The following is a 27402-nucleotide window of genomic DNA, read 5'->3' on the forward strand; positions in this document are numbered from 1 at the left end:
TAGTACCTTATTACAAAATCACATAAACATATCATTCTAACCAATCCAGTATTCAATACTGGAAATACCTCAGGAAGATTAAATGGTATTCATAAAAAAAAAAAGACTAATTTAGATATAGTCAGAATACATACGTTAAATGCATATTGTTAAAGTTAAATTCCACCTCTGCGTACTTTATTGTATAATTTATTGTTATATAGTCATTGCTTTAAAATAATATTAACAGAACAATAACAAAATAAAAATCATAAAAACAGGAAATATAACAACATTTAATAAAAACAATTACAAAAAATAAAACAATAAAAATGACTGCCCTCTAGGCTCTCTTCCAGTAACGCGCGGCTGATCCGCGTGGAGGATCTAGTTTCCTCCTCTGACGCGCTTCTGCTGCTTACTGAAAGATCACGGGCGCCATCTTGGATCAGGGGAGGTTTTTAAACTGAAAAAAGTAAAAGAGCAGGGAAACAAAAAAAACAACTATAAAACATCGACAAACCCGTCCGTTCGGACCGGCGGCGAAAATGACCCTCGGTTTGAAGTCATGACATCTGTTTTAAAGTACTTGACGGAGTAAAACAGCAACAAACAGTGGAGCAGGGAGATTTCTGTCGTCAGCTGGGAAAGTTGTTTTGTATGTGTTAGCTCGTTCGTGAACACCTTTACCTGTCGGATATGGCATCAGCTAATGCAGGTATCGTATAAAAACCGATAGTTTTTCTCGTAAATGTCTGGTTTGTGTTGATTTGGCTGATTATAAGCGGTTGTGCTGGTTAGCTCGAGTAACGTAGCTGCTAGCTCAGCTGTTGTGATATAGCCTATAACAGAAGCTCACGGAGTAAAAACTGGACAAACATTTGCCGTTTGGCGTGAGAAAAAGTGTTTGTCTTTATTAGCAAAGAGCCCGTCTGATCTGACACTTGTAGCAGTGTGTGCTTCAGCTGCCAATCACACACAGGCCCAAAACAACACCCACATATATAACCCTGGAGCACAAAACCAGTCAAAAGGGTCAATTTCTACATCTGAAAGCTGAATAAATAATCTTTCCATTGATGTATGGTTTGTTATGATAGGACAATATTTGGCTGAGATACTACTATTTGAAAATCTGGAATCTGAGGGTGCAAAAAAATCTAAATATTGAGAAAATCTCCTTTAAAGTTGTTCAAATGAAGTTCTTAGCAATGCATGTTACTAATAAAAAAATAAGTTTTGATATATTTACGGTAGGAAATTTACTAAATATCTTCATGGAACACCCTAATGATTTTTGTCATAAAAGAAGATTCAATAATTTTGATCCATACAGTGTATTGTTGGCTATTGCTACAGATATATCTGTGCTACTGATGACTGGTCCTGTGCTGCAGGGACACATGTGCTGATCTTCATTCATGTCTGAAGATCTGCTTCTGAACAGATGTACTGATACAGTACAGCACAGATTGATGTATTCCCTGTCTTTCTCACTCGTCTCAAATGTAAACATGTTTTGTGGAGTGCAGTGTAATGTATGTTGATTTTGACACAGGATTCAAGCAGGTTTATAATACACTTATTTTGAAATAAGCGTGTGTAAAATAATGAGATGCATACAGTAAAGATATATGTTCAAACCCAGCTGTCATCATGGGTTATATATTACCACCTTTTGGATTTAATATCAGTGATTGACTATATATTAAAGCTTTTACTACAACATTTGAAAACTATTCATAAGCATCCATTCTCCACTGTATATTGGTGACACTTTCCACAAATAGAGCCAGAAACTCTAAATATGGAATCCAAATCTTAACAAATTAATTAAACAAATCACAATAAGTAACAGGGTTTTGCGTATAAAACCAAATTTTTGTTCCAAAGCAACTTTACAGGAACTCATATTCTTGCTGGTTTATAATTATTAATCATTTTATATTGAATATGTTTGAGCTTGATGAATGCAGTCAGCATTACAGTGTGCGTAAAATTTACTGGATATCACACATTCAAGCAATATTTATTTTGATTTAATTATTCTTATTATGTGAGACAAGAATGTGGGACACAGCTAATTATATATTTTTATCATTATGACTCAGTAATTCCAAATGACAGGAAATGTCAAAAGAACAGTATTTCTTCGAAATAGACATTTTTTTTGTAACATAAATTGTAAATGTTTAATAGCGATATGTTATTGCAAACAATATTTACTGGATATTTAAGAGCAGAAAGTTGAAAAGAACAGTATTTATTTGAAATAGATATCAATTAAATGCTGTGTTTGGGTATGTATGTAAATATATGAATATATATATATCACAAAAACAACATGGGATTTTATGCCACTACGATCGCAGCCTAATTGTAGAAAGTATATTTTGAAACAGTCACGTTGTCAGGCTAACCGATATATCGGTCTGTCCTTTTTTGTTAGATAAGGGGCATGTAAACAATATTACTGGTGATGATTTGAGATTATCTAAAGCATTATAGTGCAAAACTACACTATGCATTTCTTTCTTTTACATGCATAAATATACTGTGTAGTTATTAGTCGTGAGTGTTTGATTGTGTGTGTGTGTGTGTGTGTGTGTTTCAGATATGCCTGAAGTGCCGTCTCTGGCCATGGCTAACAGTGCTAACAGTGCCGCCGTTGTGCCGAAGGCCAACAACAAACGACAAGCCACGTAAGTCTGACTGAGCCGTCTACACCACAGAGAGAGAGAAGCACTAATCATTACATTATTAAAGCACTTCTGGCCGTGTTCAGTTAATCTCAGTCGTCAAAAGGTTCAGGTTCTGTCCTCTTTTTCTCATTGCTGTTTTCTGTGGAGCTCAGAAGGAAATCTTTTGGGAAGTGTGCACTGATTTTTCAATAAAGTGGAGTTACATGGGCAGCGGTTTAGAAGACCGTACATATTCCCCCAGTTTCACAGACAAGGCTTAAGCCTAGTCCTAGACTAAAATGTAAATCTGAGCTTTTCAACTGAAAGAAACTTGCACTGATTGCACTGATTTGTTTTGTCTTAAGATGCACACCCATAATGCTTTTTTCTAAGGCATGTTTATAAAAATGACTTAAATGTCCTAATTGAACTATGGTTTAATCCTAACTTAGTTTAAGCCCTGTCTGTGAAACCGGGCCATTAAGTAATATTATACATTTTTGACTGCTTTGTTGACCTGAATTGAACTGAATAATGACACTAACTTCTGTGGAAATTGACACATTGAACTGAATTGCATTAACTCTGAACTGACTTGAGCAGAACAATGACACTATTGTCTCCTGTGGAGCTGCTTTATGGCTCAAATTGAGTTTGTTTCATAAGTGAAGCATTTTGCAACATTAACACTGTTATTTTCCTGTTTATTATTATGAAGCTGCTTTGAAGCCATCTGTGTTGTATGAAGGCTTACAAGCTCCAAAAAGGGCAAAAGCACCATAAATACTTGTACACTTTGTTCCTGAGTGCATGACGTTTTACGACACTTAATCATGCGTTGTCGTTTTTGGAGCTTGACACTCTCTGTTCCTGTTTGTTGATGATGAGCAGTGTGAACGTTTCTCCTGATGTCTCCTTTTGGGTTGCACAGAAGAATGAAAGTCTCAGGGGTTTGTGTGATGAGGTGGTGAACCGTCCCTTAATATACACCGTGCGTGACCAGAGAGCTGAACCTGGTTTTGCTAACAGTCGCTTTCCAGAGGCAGATTCACAGGAATGACACTCTGGTTTTGGCCAACAATAGTGTGCTTGTTTACTGAGTGTCTGTGGTTGATTAGATTCGCTCTGTTTGTTCTGTCTCTCGAGTGGGTGGAGACTTGCGGGAATGTTTGACTGTCGTCTTTGCAGTTACGCAATATTACTGACTAATGTGAATTTCCCTGTTTCCAGCTCGGACTATGAGGACGACGAGGGAGGCAAATTGTTCAGGTTAGTCATGATGTGTGACTCAAGGGTTCGAGGGTGCCTGTGTTATGACTGTGTTCAACAGCATATGTTTCTTTTCGTTTTGGCTTCCCAGGTGTGATGATGATGGAGGCGGATCGAATGACAAGGAGAGATTTGCCAGGTATTGATTGATGGTACAAATATGATCATCTGATCTTCTGTGAGTTCTCAAGAGTCAGAGTTGACTGGCATTGCCTACATGTGCTGCTGTCATTACGGTATGCATAGTGAGGTTTCCAAACACTCTTCCCGTCCGCCATTGTTTGGCTGAACGGACCCAAACTCATGCATTTGATTCAGCCAACATTGCTTTATCAGCCAATGCTTAAACCATATCTCTGTCTTCCCTTATTATTTAATCGGACTGCCAAAGACAATTTTACACTAAATTGAATGCTCATAAAATGCACTGTAACTTTTTATTTCCAAGATGATTACTGAATGCCACTCCCTGAATTAAGCATGAAATATGAGGAAAAATTCATTCAGACTAGTGGAAGCATACAAAAATTTACATTTAAGTGTTTATTTTATTACACTTTATCCTTTTGCATTTGAGTTCAATTGCAATGGTTATCTTTAAAGGCTGTGAGTTTTTCTCTACTTCAGCAGCACTCTGCCGCTCAAAAGTTTGGGATCAGTAAGATTTTTTGTTTTTTAAAGAAGTTTCTTCTGCTCATCAAGGCTGTATCTATTTGATTAAAAATACAGAAAAAAAAATGCTTTTTGTGAAATATTATTGCAATTTAAAATTACTGTTTTATATTTTAATATACTTTAAAATAGGGATGCACGATATTTATCGGACAGATAAATTATCGACCGATATGAGAGAAAATTGCGTCATTTTTATTGCTCTGATAAATAAATAAAATCCGATAACTAGATCCGATAAAGTATGCTTGCTGGTAAATCAATCAATCAGTCTGATTTATCTGAGATTCATCATCTTTCCGAGTGCAAGTGATTGCAGCTTTAAACTGCAGTGACTCTCAGCATGTGTTGTGCTCATTACGTCATCATTTGCGAACATGTCTTCGCCGGTCTGGAAGTTGTTCTCGGTGGCAGAGGAGGACAATGCCATTGCTATTTCCAACGCATGTTAAGCAAGTAGGGTTGTGACAGTGAGGAAATGTTCCCACTGGTTAATCGACGTGTGTCAACACCTTACCGGTATCACCTCGGTGGATGGTGGTGGACGTCGTTTGAGTCTGCTCTCTTTACCTCGCTTTCCTTCGGTTTTAAATAGCTTGTAAGCTCTGTGCGTGTTTTATTTTCACTTTTAAATTAGTGGCAATTCGGCATCATTTCAGTTTTTAGTTGGCTTGAGTTTTCTCACTTTCCTTTGCTTAAATAGCTTGTAAAAGCACCGTGCGTGTTTTATTTTCACTTTTAATTTAACGGCAATTCGGCATCAATTGCTTGAATTCAAGCAACAACAAAATACAACAGAACATATAGCAAAATTTTATTAACAAAACGAATAAAAATACACCATGCTGTATGCCTAATATAAAATAACAGATCGTTTTAAATATGCATGGTAGGCCTATACAAAACTGAAAATCAGTAAAGACTGAGGAACAAATAATTATAAAACGTAGAACGTTTATTAGTGAGATGGAAAGTTTTGAGGCATGGACTGCATACACCTTGATGTAAAATAATGGGAAAAATATCACAGTTTAAATAAAATAAAAATCAGCAAATACTGTGGAACCAAATAGGCTAAATGAGAAACGAATGTTTAAAAAATAAATAAATAAATAGACCTTCCAATATCACCTTAGATAAATGGCAGGTCAACAGGCTTTTCAAAATCCAAAAATATTTTTAAAACGGGCGCTTTTACATTTGGTTTTGAAACTCTTCTGCCATGGTCTTGTGTTTTTCACCTCACTCTTGTCAGTCAGCTCGACTCTCTCTCCTCAGGTGATAAATGAAATCTGATCTGTGATGCGCGACTGTCGTTCGTTCGGTGTGCTGCATTGAGCAGCCGCGTTCAGTTTTAATTGTAGTGTCTGTTCTCTAACTGAACTAAATTATTTTTATTACTATTAAAAAAATCAAAATGACAGTGAGGGACGGTGCTGCGGTGGGTGAGTGATAACCGGTGTTGCGACTTAACCTTGGTATGAGGATGCACTTTATTTTTGTTGAGCATGCACTTTTGTTTTTCATTTTCGAGGCTGACAAATGTCAATGCACTTTTCTTTTATGAATTTGAAAACACATGACTTAAAGACTATATAACTTTCTCATCCTCGTGCATTAAAAACGTTGAATAGATGCATTTCTTTATGCATGAAATATTTGAATATAAATTTGTTGTTAATGAGTTGTTAATTGCAGATAAACCATAGTTCTGTCATAATTCTGTTAAACCATTTCTGTTACAAAGTATTGTGGTGCCTTACACAAAAAATAAAAAACATTTGAAGAGTCAGGACTGATGTTTGCTATAGTTAGGCCAGAGCTACTAACTATAGTTTAGTTCTACTAACTGATAGCGATTTTGTATTCTCCTGGGTGCACAAACTGCAGATTATATGAAAATTATAATATAAAAATATGAATTTATCGGTTTCGGCCATGAGAAGGACTTAATTATCGGTTATCGGTTAAAATTTTTCATATCGTGCATCCCTACTTTAAACTGTAATTTATTTCTGTGATCTGCAGCTGTATTTTCAGCATCATTACTCCAGTCTTCGGTGTCACATGATCTTCAGAAATCAGTCTAATATACTGATTTATAATCAATGTTGGAAACCGTTGTGCTGCGTCATTTTTTTTTAGGGGACCTGTGATTTTTTTTTTTTTTTGGATTCTTTGATTAATAAAAAGTTATAAAGAACAGCATTTATTTAAAAAATACATTTTGTGTTACAATATACAATGCTATTCAAAAGTTTGGGGTAAGTACATTTGCTCTTTCTTTCTTTTTTTTTAAAGAAATTAATACTTTTATTCAGGAGGGATGTGTTAAATGAATAAAAAGTCAAAGACTTATATTGTTAGAAAATATTTATATTTTGAACAAATGCTGATCCTTTTAACTTTGTATTCATCAAAGAAAAAAGTATCATGTTCCAAAAAACAATATGAAGCAGCACAACAGCTTCAACACTCATAATAAATCAGCATATTAGAATGATTTCTGAAGATCATGTGACACTGAAGACTGGAGTAATGATGCTGGAAATACAGCTGCAGATCACAGAAATAAATGATATTTTAAAGTATATTAAAATAGGAAAACAATATTAGAAATTGCAAAAATACGATTTCACAGTATTCGTTTTTTTTTTTTTTTTTTTTATTAAATAAATACAGCCTTGATGAGCAGAAGAGACTTCTTTAAAAAGCATTAAAAATCTTACTGATCCCAAACTTTTGAGCGGCAGTGTATGTTTTATGGCTGTTGACAGTATTCATGGAGAGAAATCCAATTTTTTTTCCAAGAATTTTGAACCTGGCTTCAAAATTTAAGCAAATTATTGCACATTTAATTTTATACTTTGTACTTAAAATGCAAAACGTTTTCACAGACAAGTCTTAAGCCTAGTCCTAGACTAAAATGTAATTGTGAGCTGTTTCAACTTCTGTTTCAACTTGCACTGACTGATCTTTAAATATACCAGTGCCTTTGTTTTGTCTCAAGATGCACACCAGTAATGTTTTTAATAAGGCATGCTTATAAAAATTACTCAAATGTCCTAATTGATCCAATCCTGGCTTAATCTAAGACCTTTCTGTGAAACCATGCCTGTATGTACTGTGATTAATCAGTGATTGTTGCCTTGAAAATGATTTTAGCTTATTCACATGTAGTGTCTTGCTTTAACTCCCTGATATATTTCAAGCAAAATCGAAGAACAAATTAATTTTGAACAAAATCTGGCCAGACGAGTGAAAAAACTCACCAGCACAAACCTTCTTGGAAATCTTTGCACAAGCTGTTTGCACCTTTGAACTGCCATTGATGATTGGATTTTGAACAGACAGAAAATAACTGCTGTACATATTATTTATTGAAAATAGTACACTGTGTAGTTTGCAGTAATACTGGTATTTCATTCATAAAGCAGCCTGTCATTGTCTTACACTTTATTTCAGGTGTTTCTTTTGAGCATTTCTTCTGTCCCTCTCTTCTTTTCTCAGGCCATTTGAAGAGGCTTTTTCTTTCAGCTCTCATGAGATCGTTCATACACATTTGTTTTGTCATGGAGAGATGAGTGTCGTCTCATTTGATGAGCACATTGATGCAGTCTTTATTTGCTTATTCATCCATCTCTCTCTCTCTCTCTCTTTCTCTCTCGTTTTCTCGTCGTTGCTTTCTCTCGACCTTTTCTCTGTTCCTGCTCTCTTCTCGCCACAATTGCATGCACCGTCCATCTCTCATGACCTCCTGACCGCAGAGAGAATCATAGCGAGATCGAGCGCAGGCGGAGGAATAAGATGACCGCTTACATCACGGAGCTGTCAGACATGGTGCCCACCTGCAGCGCTCTGGCACGCAAACCAGACAAGCTCACCATCCTGCGCATGGCCGTGTCGCACATGAAGTCGTTTAGAGGAAGCGGCAGCAGCAGCACCGATGGAGCATATAAACCCTCCTTTCTCTCAGACCAGGTCAGATATTAGCTGCATTGATTATAGAAATGTATTTATTCCTCACTGCACATAAACCAGGGCCCAGATTCATAAAACTTTGTCTGGAGTAAAGTTCTTCTTAACTACTATTATCTTCTTATTTTCTTACTTAAAGGGACAGTTCACCCAAAAATAAAAAATCTCTGATTATTTACTGACTCTCAAGTTGTTCCAAACATTTCTTTCATCTGCTGAACTTAAAAGAATATGTTTTGAAGGGTGTTGGTAACAGTTGTCAGTCCTTATTTACTTCCATAGTATGGAAAGAAAAAGTACCTTGGAAGTCAATTGGGACCAGAAACTGTTTGGATGCCAACATTCTTTAAAACATCTTCCTCTTTTATGTTCAGTAAATGTGAGTAAATGATGACAGAATTTTTCAATTTTTGGGCGAAACTATCTCTCTAAGAAAATAATAAGAAAAGTTATTTTGTATTTCCAAAAATACTTTGTAAGAAGGTCATCTTTCTAAAAATTCTAAAAATAATTATAGTGCTGATGTTGTTAACATTAACAATTTGAGAATAAAGTATAATCATTTGCACGGTTTGATGTGATATGAGCTAATCGATCATTAGATTTAATCACCATTAGGAGCGTGAGTTATTGTAATGCTTTTTTCCTGAGTTGGTCAGAACAAGCGTGGCAGACTTGTTACTTGTTCAGATGGCAATATCTGGTGAAAATTCTGATTTGGGTCATATATTCCAAGATGTAGGCTAGAATCTATGATTACTAAGTGTTTGATTCACACCGGTGTGGTGACTGACAGCCACACATTCACCTCGAAACATTAGATTCATCCGTGCTGGAGCCATGCCGGAGCACAGCTAATGCAAAGAAGATAATTCCGCAAATAACTGCAATTGCAGGTTTCAAACAGAGATGGCAACAAAAAGGCAAAACTTTCGGACTGCAACTTTAAGATATTTCTTTCTTAAAGGGGTCATCAGATGCAAAATTCACTTTTACATGTTGTTTGAACACAAATGTGTGTTGGCGGTGTGTGTACGCATCCATCCTAAAATGATAAAAATCCGCCCAGTGGTTTTTTTAAATCCCCCAAAATAATAACCCCTTTCTCAAATCAGGCCGTTCTCAGATTCTTGGCTGTGTGACGTCACAGACCCAGGCCCCTCCCACAATAGTTGATTGACACTAGCATTTTACCTTAGCCCCGCCCTGAGTGAGTGGTCCTCCACTGTTTCCTCGCCGGAGCAGATGTAGACAAGAATGTCTCCTAAGCGATTGAAGTGTTTTGTTGTTGGATGTAATAATGAACATAGCAGTCATGATTTACTCCTGACATCTGGAGCCGCTGGAGACGCAGAGGATTACATTTGTTTTTGCGGCCCCCACCTACATAAATGTGTTTGTTTGAATGAATCATTTGTGATCCAACTTCAAGTGAACACTTTCTTCATAATGTGCTAGTTAGCAAGTTCCGTGGCTAAAGTAAACAGTCTCATGAGAACGGCTCGTCACCCCACAGAAGAGAGGGGCGGGGTCAGCAGAGCTCATTAGTATTTAAAGGGACATGCATCGAAACGGCTTGCTGTGAACTGAGCTGTTTTTAACAGGGTAAAAAGGGTTGTTTTACACTTCCATTGAGAAATTATAACCAAAGTATGTTATAGACTTTTCCTTAAGACCCTAAAGAATCATATCAACTTGTGGAAAATGGGCATCCGATGACCCCTTTAAGAATATATTAGTGAATTTGAAGCAGGTACCATAAATATCATATTCATGATTTAATTCAGTTAACATCTCAAAATATGTTCTTATCTCTCTCTGTCTCTGTAGGAGCTGAAGCACCTGATTCTGGAGGCGGCTGATGGGTTTCTGTTCGTAGTGTCGTGTGAAACCGGCCGTGTGGTTTATGTGTCGGACTCTGTCACACCGGTTCTGAACCAGGCTCAGTCGGATTGGCTCGGATCATCACTGTATGACCAGCTCCATCCAGACGACACGGAGAAACTCAGAGAGCAGCTCTCCACCAGCGAGAACAACAACTCCGGTGAGAAACGACTCTTATCGCTGTCATCCTGCATGCTGACAGTCTGTTTAACTCATCTTCCTCTTCTCTGACTGTAGGTCGGATGTTGGACATGAAAACAGGCACGGTGAAGAAAGAGGGTGGGCAGGCATCTGTGAGGATGGGTATGGGTGCACGCCGCTCCTTCATCTGCAGGATGAGGTGAGGAACAGGAAGAACAAGGCAACAGTATAAGTGAAAAAAGTCCACCTTCAGCTGCTGCTTCACCTGTCTTTATGCTGTGAAACCTTTACTCATTTTTATAACAACGTAATAGTAACTTTTATATTGTTAATAATACTTACTGGACTGAAGCAGCTCAGCTTTACTTGATTCTCCATCAATCATGTTTTTAGAAAAATCAGTGCATCTCAAATCTGATCATCAGGATCTTTTGAGGAGTGTTTGTTTCCAGAAGCTTTACTTTCACTGTTCCTCAGCGGAGGAATGATCTTCACAAGCCTCCAAAACATCAGGAGCGTTTATTTCTTCTTCTCTCAATCAGCATTGCATTATATGTTTGGATCATTTACATCTCATCTTACCAAGACATATTATTGGAGATAGAATGACTTGTATCTATATCTTTTTATGTCAGTATCTGCTGCTGTTATAAAGATCTCATTGATTTACTTTACAAGCATCAGAATTTCATCTTACTTTTTGACCACGTAAATATCAGCAACTGCACCAAATTGCATATTTTTGCTCAGTTTGGATGCTTAAGTAAAATTGAGCTTTTTTTATTTTTCTTTCATATTCTCACTATATCAGACTATATGAGCCATAATAGCCTGACGTGTCAAATATAATTCTCAACAAAAACAGATAACACTCAGATTTGTGTTTTTTGGGGAGTTTTTTGGATTTTGTCTAAAGGTTCAATAAACGGTTCCAGTTTAAATGTTTTTTTTTTCCTCAAAAACTGCTTAAAATTAAAAAGGAATATGCTGTTTGCGTACCCCAAAAAAAGTTTTTCAGAAAAAGTATGGTGTAACTTTACAATAAGGTGTCATTTATTAACATTAACTAATGTATTAACTAACATGAACAATGCATTTATTACACTATTTATTAATCTTTGTTAATGTTAATGAAAATACAGTCGTTCATTGTTAATTCATGTTAATTCACAGTGCATTAACTAATGTTAACAAACACAACTTCTGATTTTAATAATGCATCAGTAAATGCTGGAATTAACTTTAACTAAGATTAATAAATGCTGTAGAAGTCTTGTTCTTTCCTAGTTCATGTTAACTAATGAACCTTATTGTAAAGTGTTACCAAAAGTATTAAAGTCTTCAATTATGTTCTCAATATAAACTATGTTGTGAAATATTGTGCATGCTACATTATGTGGATTGTAATGTGTGTGTCTCTCTGTGTCCAGATGTGGTGTGTGTCCTGTAGAGCCGGTGTCCATGAACAGACTGAACTTCCTGAGAAGCAGAAACAGGTAAGGCAGCTCTCTCTCTCTGTATAAGCATATCTCAGTCTTTAAACAGACGCAGATGAAGACCATCTCTCCTCCTGCAGGAATGGACTGGGTCCTCCAAAGGAGGGCGAGCCGCAGTATGTGGTCGTGCACTGCACAGGCTTCATCAAATCCTGGCCTCCTGCAGGTAACAGCACAATACAGAGGAAGTGTCTATTGTTCCCAGAGAGCGGAGCTGAAATCCCTGCTGTCCAGTCAGAGCACAACTGAGACTCATACTGTCCCTTTACCTTCTCTCTCAGGAGTGACTCTTTCTGAAGAGGAGGCCGATAATAATCAGGGAAATCGTTTCTGTCTAGTCGCCATTGGAAGGCTGCAGGTACTTTTCCCTTTTACTCTTCCATTTTATTTCACTTTCCAGGGAATTAGATTTGTCACATTCAAAGGAATAGTTTGCACAATTCTGTCATCAGTTGCTCATGTGATCTCATATCTTTCTAAGAGGGCAAGCTCATGTCTGCTCTGTACCTTTAATCGTTTGTAAAAGAGCAACATCGACATTCTACTGAACATCTTCCTTTGTGTTCCATGTACACGAGAAGACATGAGGGTTCGGAAAGACATTAGGGTGAATAAATGAGGATATAAGGTTCACTTTTTGATTCTTTAAATCTCATTTATGACCAACAACTTAAAGATGTAATAAAATTGATCAGGCTTCATCATCATCATCATCAATAGAAGTATCTGCTATACTCTAATTGCATATTTTTGCTCTTTTTGGGCCTTTGAATAAAAATGAGCTGGTTTTTCATCAATATTTTTGCTATATATCATACTATAAAAGCCTTACTTAAATGAACAGCATGTTTAGAATGAGTAATTGATGACAGAATTTCAGTTTTGGGTGAACTATCTCTTTAAGATCCTCTGTTGTTATGCAGGTCACATGTTGCCCGAGCGACACAAACATAAATAACGTCAGCGTTCCAGTGGAATTTATTTCCCGCCACAGCTGTCAGGGTCTCTACACCTTTGTGGATCACCGCTGTCAGGCGACAGTCGGCTACCAGCCTCAGGTAGGCCTCAAACGCCCGAGTCAGGCTGGATCTCAGGCTAAAGGAGGTCATTTCTGAAGAGCAGCATGTTAAGTTAGCACCAACATTTTGGTTTCAGCCTGCATTGTATGAGTCGCTTTGGAATATAGGTCGCAGCAGGTTTCAGATGATAAAAAGCATTAATCTATTATAGATCATAATTTAAAGATGAAATACCAGAGAGCAAAAAAATGAACAGTGTAACAAAAGCTTGTAAAATACTTTTTAATGGGCATAATTTAGTGAGAATATAACTGAAGGAAATATCTATTTGCTAAATGAACTAAGCCAACTAACATTATACATATTCTTTTGGCTTCTGTACCCGGTATTTTGTTTAAATTCCACATGCAATGATAATACTGGTATCGGTATTCGGTGTCGGCCAGTTCTAGAAAAAGCGGTGTTGGTGCATCCCTATTTGTAGTGCTCTTACCATGCAGTAATTACAGTAAGTTTCGGCATAAAACAAAATCTGATCGTTCAAAGTCTATCAATTTTATTACAAAATACAAACAATAAATGTGGTTTTGATGCTGTTTAATGTGAACCGATCATCTATTCCTCTTTACTGCTAGTTATAGCACAAAATAAACATGACTGGACATCAGAAGGTGTTGAAATAAACAATAACCTACTGAAATTAATCATAAAATAACTAGAGGAGCATTTTGATAAATGCATGCACTGTATTACATATCATTATATTTTACTTAACCTGCGGTCTTCATTCGTGTATGTGTAAATAAATCATGAGATCACGATAAAAGGTTTTTATTACAGTCACCGTTTAAATGTTTATATGGCCGTTTTTTATTATTAAAATTGTGCAATTTAAACGTTTATACATAACTCGGTTTTATTTGAGTAATGATTCTTAAATAAATTTGATTAGTTAATTGATCATTTAAAAAAAAAAAAGCTTAATTTTTGGTTTCATTTTTCTCAGCTAAATTAAAACTTTACTGTTTTTTCATTTGTGTGCATCACTAGTCTTGCAGTGTTTTCCATCTTTTGTGTTGTTGTGTGACACAGGAGTTACTGGGGAAGAATATTGTGGAGTTTGCACATCCAGAAGACCAGGGCTTACTGCGAGACAGCCTTCAGCAGGTGAGTGTGTGCTTGTACATATGACACCGTTACCAAAGTTATTGTAAGAAAAATGTATTCCATCTAATTTTATGTTGGGTCCGTGACTAGAAATAGTCCTTTAGGGGCTTTTTGCCTTCATAAAATGACAGCAATAACAATATTAGACCAATATTTAATACATATTTAAATGTATCAATCATCACAATATGGTGGTTGCCAGGTAAATTGACACATTAACATATACTAGGCTATATGATGATGCATTGGCGGACTTTTCCCATCAGGAATTTTCCCGTTGGACCAGCCTATTGCTACAAATTAAAAAGAATGAATTATAGTAAGTGCATGTAGCCTATATCTGTCCATCAATCTGTCTTACATGCTAACTAATTTAGCGCGCTCTGGCTCAGTGCAGCAGCTCAAAAGTGCTCGTCAATGTTTTCAAGATTCAAGAGTTTTATTCGTCACATACACAATTATACAGAGTATAACCAGCAGTGAAATGTAGGTCAGGTCCGCTCCAAGGACAGTGCAATTATATAGAATACAAATATTAATGTGGCAAATAATTAATTTATTTAAAATAATTTATCAGCAGACATAAGATAACAGTGAAGGTTTGTATATTATATTTCTTCCATAATTTCACGTCTAAGAAAATGTCAAAAAACTGTAAAAATATAATTCTCAAACTTACTCTGGAACATTGCAAATCTGAAGACTTTCGCTTTTAAGTGCCATGATTAGGAAAGCTCTATTTTTCTATAAAAAATATTTGAATGTAAATGTTTTAATGTTAAAATGTGATTTATTTCTGTGATCTGCAGCTGTATTTTCAGCATCATTACTCCAGTCTTCAGTGTCACATGATCTTCAGAAATCATAATAATATACTGATTTACTGCTTGATTATTTTCAGTTATTATTTTTGCTCAGTGGTTCTTATTATCAATACTGAAAACTGTTTTTGTTTTTGTGGAAACTGACAATCTAACTTTTTCAGGAGTATTTGTTGAATGAAAAAGTTAAAGAACAGCGTTTTTTATTAAGTCAATTTAATGCAACCTTGTTGAATAAAAATATTATTATTATTAAAAACATTTTTTTTTTTTTTTATCTTACTCCAGACTGAATGGTGATGTTTCACATTTTCCACAAAAATATTGTGCAGCACAACTGTGTTCAACATTGATAATAATCAGAAATGTTTCTTGAGCAGTAAATCAGTATATTATTATGATTTCTGAAGGTCATGTGACACTGAAAATTCCCCAGTCCACCCTGTGATCATGGCTGCATGTGTTGTTCATTTGATCAGAATGTAGATCTGGGCCTATTATTTTCATAACAGTGTGATGGATTAATGACCTCTGACCCCTGATGCAGGTGGTGAAACTGCGAGGTCAGGTGCTTTCGGTGATGTTCCGGTTCCGCTCTAAATCCCGCGAGTGGATCTGGATGAGAACCAGCTCCTTCACCTTCCAGAACCCTTTCTCTGAGGAGATCGAGTACATCATCTGCACCAACGCCAATGTCAAGTTAGTATCGAAATGCATCACAAGATCACATACTGACTTCACAGCAAAAGGTGTTTGCTTTGATATTTTATGTAATCCAAGTTAAAGGGATAGATCACCCAAAAATGAAAATCCCGTCATTAATTACTCATCCTCATGTCGTTCCAAACCTGTAAGACCTTCGTTCATCTTCGGAACACAAATTAAGATATTTTTTAATGAAATCCGAGAGCTCTCTGAGCCTCCATAGACAGCAATCTATGATCTAGATCATTAAAATAGTCCATGTGGTTCAACCGCAATTTTACGAAGCTACGAAAATACTTTGTGTGCAAAGAAAACAAAAATAACGACTTCACATATGTAAACAACATGCTGTTACTCTCCAAAATAGCACTGTAGGGTGACGCGGAGGAGATGAATTGTTGAATAAAGTCGTTATTTTTGTTTTCTTTGCACACAAAGTATTCTCGTAGCTTCCTAAAATTACAGTTGAACCCTTGATGTCACATGGATTATTTTACCGATCTCCTTGCTATGTTTCTGAGCCTTGATGGTGTAAGGGCCTTGCTGTCTATGGAGGGTCAGAGAGCTCTCGGAGTGCATCAAAAATACCTTAATTTGTGTTCCAAAGATGAACGAAGGTCTTATGGGTTTGGGACGACATGAGGGTGTGTAATTAATGACAGAATTTTCATTTTTGTCTGAACTATCCCTTTAATGCTGTTTACATTGCAACTTCAGTATTGAAAGACTTTTTGGGGCCGCTGTTTAATACTCTGATTGTTTAGGCCTCATGTTATTCAGTGTTGTCTAATCTAGTATGACTTTATGCAGTGTATCATATGCTTTTATGATCAAAGTTTAACTCCTGTGGAGGTAATCAAATGTAATTCAGTTTGTTTGAAGGCGTGTGCGTATGTCACGAAAATGTGTGGGACTTATTTCACCCCAGAATATTAATAAAAAGAAGAAACTATATAGAAAAGAAGAAGAATATATAAATTAAGAAGCTGATGATAATTGTTTTATGTATTGTGACATTTCATGACAATTTAGCATATCTAACTCCTCCCTGATTCTCTTTAGTGTAATGCAGATTTAATTTCCATTTGGGATTTTTTGCTTTTTTTTTGAAGGAAGTCTCTTCTGCTCACTAATCCTGCATTTATTTGATCAAAAATACAGTAAAAACAGTAATATTGTGAAATATTATTACAATTTAAAATAGCTGTTTTCTATGTGAATATGTGTTAAACTGTAATTTATTTCTGTGATGCGCAGCTGAATCTTCAGAAATCATAATAATATACTGATTTACTGCTCAACAAACATTTCTGATTATATCAATGTTGAAAACAGTTGTGCTGCACAATATTTCTGTGGAAACTGTGATTTATTTTATTGTTCAGCATTCTTTGATAAATAGAAAGTTCAAAAGAACAGCATTTATTTGAAATAGAAATATTTTGGAACATTATAATTGCCTTTACTGTCACTTTTGATCAATTTAATGCATCCCTGATGAATAAAGTATTAATCTATTTCAAAAAAAAAAATGTTACCGATTCCAAACTTTTCTTTGTGTGAAGTCATTGCATCACAGTAATGTAAATCATCACTGAGAATTACATAACGTACAATAAACATCTGGACACATTATAATGAGACTTCAAGTAAAATCAGCAGAATTGTCCTGCAAATGCAAAATTGTCACAATTCAGAATATCCAAATGCCCCCCCAAATTATAATTTTTTTCTTTTTTATGCAAACATAATATTTGTTTCATTATTTTTGGGGTCAGTTTAGAGTTTTGAGCCGTGTGTGTCGTGTTAATTCAGCTCCGCTCTCAGTTTAATCTGACCGCTTTCTCTCCACCAATCCCTCTGGTTTGCGTGACAGTAGAGGGACGAATCAGGACTCCCTGTCCCCCCTCTCGTCCCCGGGGGTTTCACTGCCCCCTTCACTGGGGCAGAGCAGTCCTAACTGCCCCTCCACCCCCAGCCCAGGGCAGGTCACAGCGAGGTGAGAGCAGACCAATGGCGCACTGGCTCTTTCTTTCTCCTCTGCTCTCTGTCTCTCTCGGGTGAGCCTCTTTCCGTCCTGTCTGCTGCTGTCGGTCGGTGGTGGGTTAACAGCATGCTCTCTTCCCGTAGGTAGCTGTGCTGTCCGTGGTAAGCTGAGATTGCTGTAGGTTGGTGGTGGCGGGTCTGACGGTCATGACTGTAGGATCTCACTCATATCAGTGTCCTTTGCTCTTCTGCAGGCAGATGCAGCAGCAGCAGGTCGAGTTAGACGGAGGGATGGGACGGGATGCAGCGTTTGAAACCAGTCAGGTCACTCTCCCTCAGGTAAACACACCTGAACTAGGGCTGCACGATAAATCGCAATGATATCGCAATCGATATTAGGCAAAAGCTGCGATTAAATCATGCGCATCTTGTCATTGAAGCACGGTTCTGTGATCAGAGGTAAATCTCCATCCGAAGGCCAGAGAGCCTCAGAAGAAATCCAGGCAATCTCTATCGCTGCATCTGAATAAACAGAAGATTTAACTGCTTTCATTGATCAGTGTGACTAATAAACACACATCTACAACAATGTATGGTTTACTTTATAATTTTCCTTTTGCAATGCCTTTATCACTCCTTAGCATACGATGAAATATGTTGCGTGGCTTATTCTGTGTAAGAAGCCACATCATCTCACAGAAGGATTTATTTCAAACACTTGACTGACGTTATGAAGTGAGTTTGGAGTAAAAATGTTATTAAATGTGGTATTTTCACGTGCTTTCAGTGTGTTTACTACACACAGCCGTAGTTCACTGAGAAGCTACGCATATCTTTCTGCTCCATCTGAAAGCACGTGATGGAGATTTACTACTAATCACAGAACTGGGTTTACTGACCAGATGTGCATGAATACCGCATGCGTTATAACGCGGAGCCGTAACCTGAACTCACACACTTGCTCAAACTATAACATCAAACTGTGTGTTGTTTCAGTGCACAGGGTTGATTGGCAGATAAATAAAATAACAGTGAAAAGTAACAGCATTGAATGTTGAAGCAAAAATGTTGAAGTTTGAGCATTGAACTCAAAACAATAAATTAACTCTCTTGAGCTTTTCAAAAAAAGTTTTTTGAAAACCTTGGTTGTTTGCTCATTTTTAAACAGGGCCTAGCATACACCCGGCGCAAAGCGGTACCAGGCGAGGTTTCAGCCCAACGCAGTTATTTTCAATTCCAGCGCCACTTTGTTTAAATAGCGTGCTTAGAGTGTGCTGGTCTGAAAACCAGGTGTGTTCAGGCGCATTGAGGCAATTGAAAATGATTGCACTATTGACCAACTAAAACCTGATCGGAAGTCAATGGCGCAGTATTTTTTAAATTTATTTAAAGCTCAGTTTCCTTTGTTACTTTGTTTAAATAGCGAATGCTCTTGTGCCCATGAGTGTGCTGGTCTGAAAACCAGGTGTGTTCAGGCGCATTGAGGCAATGATTGCACCATTGACCAACTAAAACCTGATCGGAAGTCAATGGCGTCAATCCTTTCTGGACAAGTTCAGTAATTCCGCCATGTTCAGCTAATCCACCATTGTGTGAGCGCAACTGGATTTTAAAGGGAACGGGAGATGAGACTCTGATTGGTTTATTGCACGTTACGCCCAGAACACACCCATTACTCATTTAGAGAATAGGTATAGCCCATTTAGACCATGCGCCAGGTGCACCGACTGTTTTTTCCATCGTTAAACTTGCAGAAGTGGATTCAGACACGGCCTAAGTGCACCTGCACCATGCGCTTAGATCATTAAAAAAAGGGCCCTAAGAGTGTCAATTTTGTTGTTTACTAAAATGTTATAGCACTGGCTTCCCTAAAATGCTAGCAACAAAATGATTCACTCTTGGGGATTTTGTTTGTTTAGCTCTTATTTACCCCTGCTAAATAATTAGCTGCTGTGAGTCATTTTAGATCCAGAACAGTAAAAGTGTAAAAAAAAAAAATTATTTATGAATATTTATAGCCACCTGAAGTAGTCACAATAGCATAGTGCACTTACTTTGGAAATTTTGGTCACTTCGATCCTGTTTAGGTCTTATTTACGTGTACGTTGAATATCTCTCAATTTCACCCTCATTTATATAAGCAAATATTCAACAGTAAACATCTACACTTCTGTAGTTTAAAAATAAGAAAATATGAGAGTTTATTATATATTGAGCCAGATTGCTGCCATCTGAAAATAACAAAATATATATAATGGCTTAAGAAATAAAATCGGACAAAAATGAGAGCGGGGTTAACTGATTACAAAACATTAATTTGTGTTGTGAAGTGTTTCCGTGGCTCACTTTAATAACTAAACTTATTTTTTCCATGAAGTTTCTTCAGCAAAAATGAGCTCTATTGAGATTTGCTAACCTGTTCACAACAACAGAATGAGTGCCTGTCTCCATCTGTGTTTGTCTCAGGTGCCGGTGCAGACTGTGAGTGTAGTCAGTCCTGATCACAGTAAGACTCCATATTATTATTATTATTATTATTATTATTATTCAGTATTTTTTTCCCATATTACACTTGAAATAGGTTTTATTTATTTTTTGGTGAATTCTGTTAATACAAATAATACAATTCCATTTAATGCAAATTATTTAATACAATTTCTTTAAAAATGCTTTCTAATGCGATGAAATTTAAATTTTAAATAGAGACAATTAATCATTTACAGCAAATTGCATTTTAATTTTTTTATTGCATTTTAATTTTTTTGTCAAATAAGGTACTACACAGAACTACTATAAACAATGTATAAATTAGAGCATGGATGAAGGAATATTCTGGTTGTATTATTTTTATAATAATAATGATGTATGATATGTATAAAATAGTGTTTTTTACACTGTTATTAATATTATGATTATTCAGAAGTACATTTTGCTGTACAGTAGAACAATATTTCTGTCATACTTATGTTTGTAATTAAACAGACCTTTTATTTTTGGCAGTTTGTTGTAAAGACCTTTAATTTTCAGTTTGTATTTGACAATAGCTTTCTCATATAAAAATGAAATATGTGTGAAGTGCTTGAGTGTGTGTAGTAGACGAAACTATGCTGCTGATTCATGCAGACCAAACACGCACTAGATCATCGGATAATTACTTAGAAGTTTAATGTTGATATTGATTTTTTCAATAGTGATCTATCGCCCACAGTCACAGTGATTGACAGGTGTCTGTCTCTGTCAGACTCTAAGGTCGTGTCCTCCAGCGGACAGCAGGTTTACCCTCCAGCAGCGTCTTTCCCCAGCTCTGAACGCCCCAGCGAGCCCTTCAGGTGCCACACACACACAAACACACACGATACATTAACTTAACCAAATAAGCCAGCCTTATTTCAGTTAGTCTGACTCATTGTCAAATGATTTGGTTCCATAAAGCAGGTCAAGCTCAGTCCCTGTGGCAACTTATGCTGGGAAACTAACCTGGTCTAAAGCAGGCTAACTGTCAGACTAAGCTGAGCTCCTCTAACACTGACCAGTACAACACAATTATATTACCACTGGCTCTCTCACATGCTATTATTTGACTATGTGAGCGAGTCAGTGGTGAATCTTCCCATCCCTAACACACACTCACTCACACACACACACACACCTATCCTTGTAGGGACTCTCTATAGTTCTTATACTGTACAAACCGTATTTATCACCTTACAGCAAAACCTACCTATCACAGGAAACTTTCTGCATTTTTACTTTCTCCAAAAAAAAATCATTCTGTATGATTTATGAATTTTTGTACCTCCCCACCAGGATATATAAACCTGTACACACACACACTGTGAGGCTTTACAAGCCAAAACAGTCCACACACACTTTTTCAGAATCTGCAAAATGTTAATTATTTTACCAAAATAAGAGAGATCATACAAAATGCATGTTATTGTTTATTTAATACGGACCTGAATAAAATATTTCACATAAACGATGTTTACATATAATCTACAAGAGAAAATAATAGTTGAATTGATAAAAATGATCCCGTTCAAAAGAAGTTTGATTCTTCATACTGTGTTGTTAAAACATCATAATGCACTTAAGTCCTTACTTTGGTTATTGGAAATAATCGCATTATTTGTGAATATGTAAAAATAGTCATTGATGGAAAGGGTTCAAATCCACAAAAATGCTGCAAAACCAAAAAATTAGTGGGAGCTGAAGGATTTTTCTGAAGAACAACAGGCAGTTTAACTGTTCAGGACAAACAAGGGACTCATGAACAACTATCACTAAACACAGCTCAGGATTATTCAGGTAACAACACAGTATTAAGAATCAAGGGGATGTAAACTTTTGAACAGGGTAATTTTTATAAATTCAACTATTTTCTCTTGTGGACTATATGTAAACGTCTTTTATGTGAAACATCCTTATTCAGGTCAGTACTAAATAAACAATAACATACATATCTTGTATGATCCCTCTTATTTTGGTAATATAATTAACATTTTGTAGATTCTGCAAGGTGCATGTAAACATTTGACTTCAGCTGTATGTTGTTTTGGCGTGACCTCACTCGCGGCTGTCGTCTGCTCTCAGGTCAGCTGGAATGGCTCAGCAGATGGTTCCTCACTCAGCGGGTCAGATGCTGGCGCAGATGTCCCGTCAGAGCACACCGTCTGGAGTCAGCGGCAGCAACAACAGCCCCATTCAGGCCCAGACGGGTCCCACAGCGCCTCCTGGAGTCTGGTCTGCCACACAACCGCCCTTCAACACACAGGTAGACATTTAAAGTGTGGAGGGAGGACCGTGTTTAAACCTGACCAACAGTCAGGCACAGAAGGCACAAGATTTAGTTATTTAATTATCATTGCTTTTTGGGCAATGTTGCCATCAATGGGCAACCAAGTGAGAGACAGGGCCCACGACCGATCTAAAATATCCAGATAGAAATGTGTTACCCATTCTCAAAGGGAAAGTGCCCAAGCAACAATGTTCAGAAAGTTGCCCGGCAAAATTGCTCAAAGTTGTGCTGTGTATCATCAGCCTAAGATTGTTTAAAGGGATCATATGACATTGTTAAAAAGAACATTATTTGGTGTAATGCAATGTGTTTGTGTGGTTTAAGGTTCAAAAAACATGTTATTTTCCATATACTGTACATTATTGTTGCTCCTCTAAGCCCCGCCTTTCTGAAACGTGCCGATTTTTACAAAGCTCATCGTTCTGAGAAGCGAGGTGTGCTCTGATTGGCCAGCTATTCAGTGTGTTGTGATTGGCCGAATACCTCAAGCGTGAGACAGAAATGTTACGTCCCTCTCCGTATTGTGATGCCGTGTCCCGGCGCGATGACACAAAAACAATAAAAGCCATTATAAACGAGGCATTTGTTGTATCTAGTGGGGACATAATTACTGATTATAATGACTTCTACTGTCTTTTTATGCGTCATGTTGCATCGCATCGCGTAAACATTACCATGTCTGCAATTTGTGATCAGAGAAACAACAAGCACTACTCTATACTGCTCAAAACTCATTTTTGAATCAGTGGCAAATTCTTTAAATAAGCAAACACACTTACAGGCTGTGAGTCAGAAGCAGCAGACTGCCCCACTTTATAGAAACAGCCTTTGTGCACAGCTGTCAGACTACTCTCCCAGGTTCAGGAAACAGTCCTCTGTAAAATGCGCTGCACACACTCTAATATTTGGGTTGAACTGTTCTGGAACAGTGTTGTAAATATAACTTAACCACTGATTTGAGCCCAAACAAAGTACCTTCTCTTTTCTCTATTTTAGTCTTTGCAACTTCAGGGGTCTTATCTATGCTTAAACAGCTTGTTACACTACAAAGGGAAAGGAAAACATTAAATCGCATCATATGACCCCTTTAATGTTTTTGAAAGAAGTCTCTTTGCATTTTTTTTATCAAAAATATTATTGTGATATTTTATTGCAATTTAAAATGTGTTTCTATTTATACATGTTTGAAAATGTAATTTAGAATGAAATAGTTAAATTAACTAATTTACTGAAATAGAAGTATTTTGTCAAATCTATTTAATGGCATATTTGATCAATTGAATGTGTCCTTGAAAGTTTTTTTTTTCTTTCTTTTCTTGAGCAGTAAATCAGTATATTATTATGATTTCTGAAGATCATGTGACACTGAAGACTGGAGTAATGATGCTGAAAATACAGCTGCAGATCACAGAAATAAAGTACACTTTAACAGTGTATTCACAGAGAAAACAGTTATTCTAAATTGTTTTTACTGTATTTTTTGATCAAATAAATGCCGCCTCGCTGAGCACAAAAAAAAGTCTTCAATCATGACAACATGTTAGTTATTCACACTAAACAAGTATGGAATAACTGAGTCTTTCACTATAAAGAATGTGATTTTTGTTGTAAGTTCTCTCTTTGTCTATCAGATGGCAGGTCAAGTTGGAAAGAGTCAGTCTCAGTTTAACATGGGAGGTTTCAGCTCCGCCCCCACATCCTCCACTTCCTCTTCCTTTGGCCAGATGGGCGGAGCTTCTGCTTCAATGGCCAACGCATCAAATTACCAACAAATAAACAGTCACAACAACCCTTCAACTAATATATTCGGTAAATTTTTTACAGAATGTTTTTAATAGTGAACAGTTTTTCCTCTTCCAGCGCTCAGTTTTGCTCTTGCTCTTTCCTTCAGGAGATATTAATCAGATGGGAGCGCAGTTCAGCTCCAGGCCAGCAGAGGGGTGGCAGCATTGGCCAAATCAGCCACACACACAAGGCACTGCGGACACACACCAGCAGCCTCAAAACAGCCAGTCAGAGATGTTTCAGGTGAGAGGAGCCGACACAACCAATCATCTTTGTCTTTGAAAGGAATAGTTCACCCAAAATGAACATTTGCCAAAAATGTGTTCACCCTCAGGCCATCCAAGAGTTTGTTTCTTCATCAGATTTGGAGAAATATGTCATTCAATCACTTGTTTCTTCATATTATTGATTTATTGGAGAATTGTAGCATTGCATCACTTGCTCATCAATGGATGCTCTGCAGTGAATGGGTGCCGTCAGAATGAGAGTCCAAACAGCTGATAAAAACATCACAATAACCCACAAGTGATCCTGAGGGAGAGCACATTTTCTGCTAATTTTCAGTTTTTGGTGAACTATTCCTTTAAAGGAGTATAAATTCTGTCATCATGTGCATATGATCTTCTGGTCTTCTGTGGAACAAACATTGACCGAATTGTCGTTCTGCATGGTTTATTCTTTTAACATCCCTCTCTCTTTCTCTTCTTCAGGATGTGATCTCCATGTTGAATCAAGCCGGCAGCTTCAGCAATGATGATTTCGCCGAGATGCCTATGTTTCCTCATTTCCCCGAGTGATCCCGCTTCCAGTCCCTTCCTTCACTCCCTGTCGCTCTCTCACGTGCCATTTCTTACTCTCTTAACCAAATCGATGGCAGAACTGAGGCATAGAGGCGTCTGAAAAAGAGCGAGAATGGAGGTTATAAGCCATAATGTGAGGATACAGAGTAGCAGACAGACAGACAGACAGACGTCGTTCAAATGTGTTCACTTTAAAATCACGCACAATTACACACTTCGAGCACAAGCGGTCTCACACTGTCTGCCGTACATGCACATGCTTTGATTTATGAGATGTTGACACACACACACACACACACACACACACAAAGGCAGTCTGCTCTGTCTGTCTCTGACTGTGTACCGATTGCACTGTTTTGACCCCAATGATGAGATGTGAGTCTTGAGTCTGGAGAGTTGCTGTGACTGTGTCAGTCGGGTTTATTGTTGTCTGTAACACAGAAGCTGCAGCATGTTTTCTTTTTTCTTATTTTGAAGTCTTCACTATTGGAGAGTCGACTCCATTTCAATTCATAACTTGGAATTTGAATCTAATTGATTGGAATTGATTTGGCTTAACAGGATGTTGAATTTGAAAGACTTGTTTCTAATGTAATTCATTCTTCAAATGTTTTTAAAAACTACTTTGTTACTAACATTAAAATGGAATGAAATTATTTTACAGTGTCCTTGTTACACATCACATGTACTTACTGTAGTAAATGATGCATAATAACATGCAGTTAATCCTAAAAAGACCCTAACATTAACCCTAATTATTATGACGCAGTACTTCAATGTAATTACGCTGTAAGAAGGACTGCTTAAAATGAAGTGTATCCTTGCTTCCTTGATCTGTTCTGCATCCTGTGTGCTACCTCAGTTCAAATTCAGATGTGTAATGACCCGGCTTGGGTTCATGTTGGTGCAGTAACACACGCTGATGCAGTAAAACTCCTCATGTTTTTCTCTGACCGATTCTGCAGCTTTATCTGTAAAGTTGAGATGGACAGGTGCATCTGTGCCGGTGATGAGCTTTCACTCAGGCATGTTTTTGTGAACGCAATGAAAAAGATTAAAATCAAGCAATAACGAGCAGGATCTGTGTCCTTTAAAGCCAGTTTTGTTGCGATCCTAATTGTTGTTATCATAATGTCTTGTTTTAATATAAAAAGAAGAAACCTTTAATGCATCATCTGGGTTGTATTAGTATTAGTATTGAACAGAGAATATTCCAGAACTTCTGTCGGCGGGGTTGATTATTGTTAATTTTCTTTAGACCGAAAGCTTTTTAATTAAATGTATGATGTTTGCTTTTGAATGTGTGTGTGTCTGTCTTTTTTCAGTACTTTTGTGCATTAAATCGAGTGCTCGTGTCACTCTTTTCTCGGATATGAAAGGGTCGGTGCTCTGGTGTTTTTTTCTTCTATATTTTCACAGTTTTGAACTGCAGTTTATGTACAACAAAGAAAAATGAATATATATGTATGTATATGAAATATTAAAGAGAACTCTTGTTTTTTTTTGTATTAAATTGCTATTGTCAAAAATCTTTGTTGAGACCTTTATTTGAACTGTGGACACTCTTTGACAAGTCTATTAATACAGTACTGTATATCCAGTATATTACCTTTCAATTAGCCATTTTATAATGCATGAAAGCAAAATGCAACTGAATTTTTAATTGTACATTTTATCAAGGTTTGTTTTAAACTGAAATACTTGTATTCAACAAGAATGCATTAGATTGATCAAAAGTGACCGTAAAGACATTTATAATGTTACAAACGTTAAGACCTGTGGTTCCAAAAGGAAGGAACAAAAAGCTAGAGAAGCCAGGTGTGTGATGAAATTACTCGGCGAATCATCTATCTTCCAAATACAGGCGAGTTTGGCAGCACACAACAATAAAATAAAAACAAGGAATTTAAAAACAAACATATAAAAATTGATTTAAATCAGTTAAGAATAGAAAATGAATATACATCGTGCAGTCAGTTGGGACATATAGCACAGTGCTCATTCAACAAATGCACAGTTAAACAGATGAGTTTTGAGTCTGGATTTAAATGTGGCTAATGTTTTAGCACATCTGATCTCTTCTGGAAGCTGGTTCCAACTGCGGGCCGCATAATAGCTAAAAGCAGACTCCCCTTGTTTTGTGTGAACCCTTGGTGTTTCTAACTGACTCGATCCTAATGATCTGAGTGGTCTGTTTGGTTTATATTCAGTGAGCATATCA

General features: G+C 36.9%; 1 protein-coding gene across 8 annotated transcripts; it reads left to right on the forward strand.

Moving 5' to 3' along the window:
• Window positions 1–381: 381 nt before the first annotated feature.
• On the forward strand, window positions 382–26706 carry LOC306887299 (aryl hydrocarbon receptor nuclear translocator-like). Of its 8 annotated transcripts, none has more exons than XM_079444927.1 (21): window positions 382–697; window positions 2594–2681; window positions 3891–3929; window positions 4021–4068; window positions 8369–8582; window positions 10410–10623; window positions 10701–10803; window positions 12035–12100; window positions 12181–12266; window positions 12382–12458; window positions 13024–13158; window positions 14212–14286; window positions 15655–15806; window positions 17689–17811; window positions 18053–18137; window positions 20265–20304; window positions 21007–21127; window positions 22392–22572; window positions 24228–24405; window positions 24488–24624; window positions 25092–26705. In XM_079444927.1, the coding sequence occupies exons 1-21, from the start codon at window positions 679–681 to the stop codon at window positions 25176–25178; spliced, it is 2268 nt and encodes a 755-aa protein (XP_079301053.1). In that variant the 5' UTR covers window positions 382–678; the 3' UTR covers window positions 25179–26705. The 8 variants fall into 8 exon arrangements, 6 of the variants coding, with proteins under 6 accessions (XP_079301053.1, XP_079301054.1, XP_079301056.1 ...); XM_079444928.1 differs by having other exon boundaries at window positions 21040–21127; XR_013785673.1 differs by lacking the exon at window positions 20265–20304 and having other exon boundaries at window positions 21040–21127.
• The last annotated feature ends 696 nt before the right edge of the window (window positions 26707–27402 follow it).

The sequence above is a fragment of the Barbus barbus genome (assembly GCF_936440315.1).
Source record: "Barbus barbus genome assembly, chromosome: 21".
In the NCBI taxonomy this organism is placed as follows: Eukaryota; Metazoa; Chordata; class Actinopteri; order Cypriniformes; family Cyprinidae; genus Barbus; species Barbus barbus.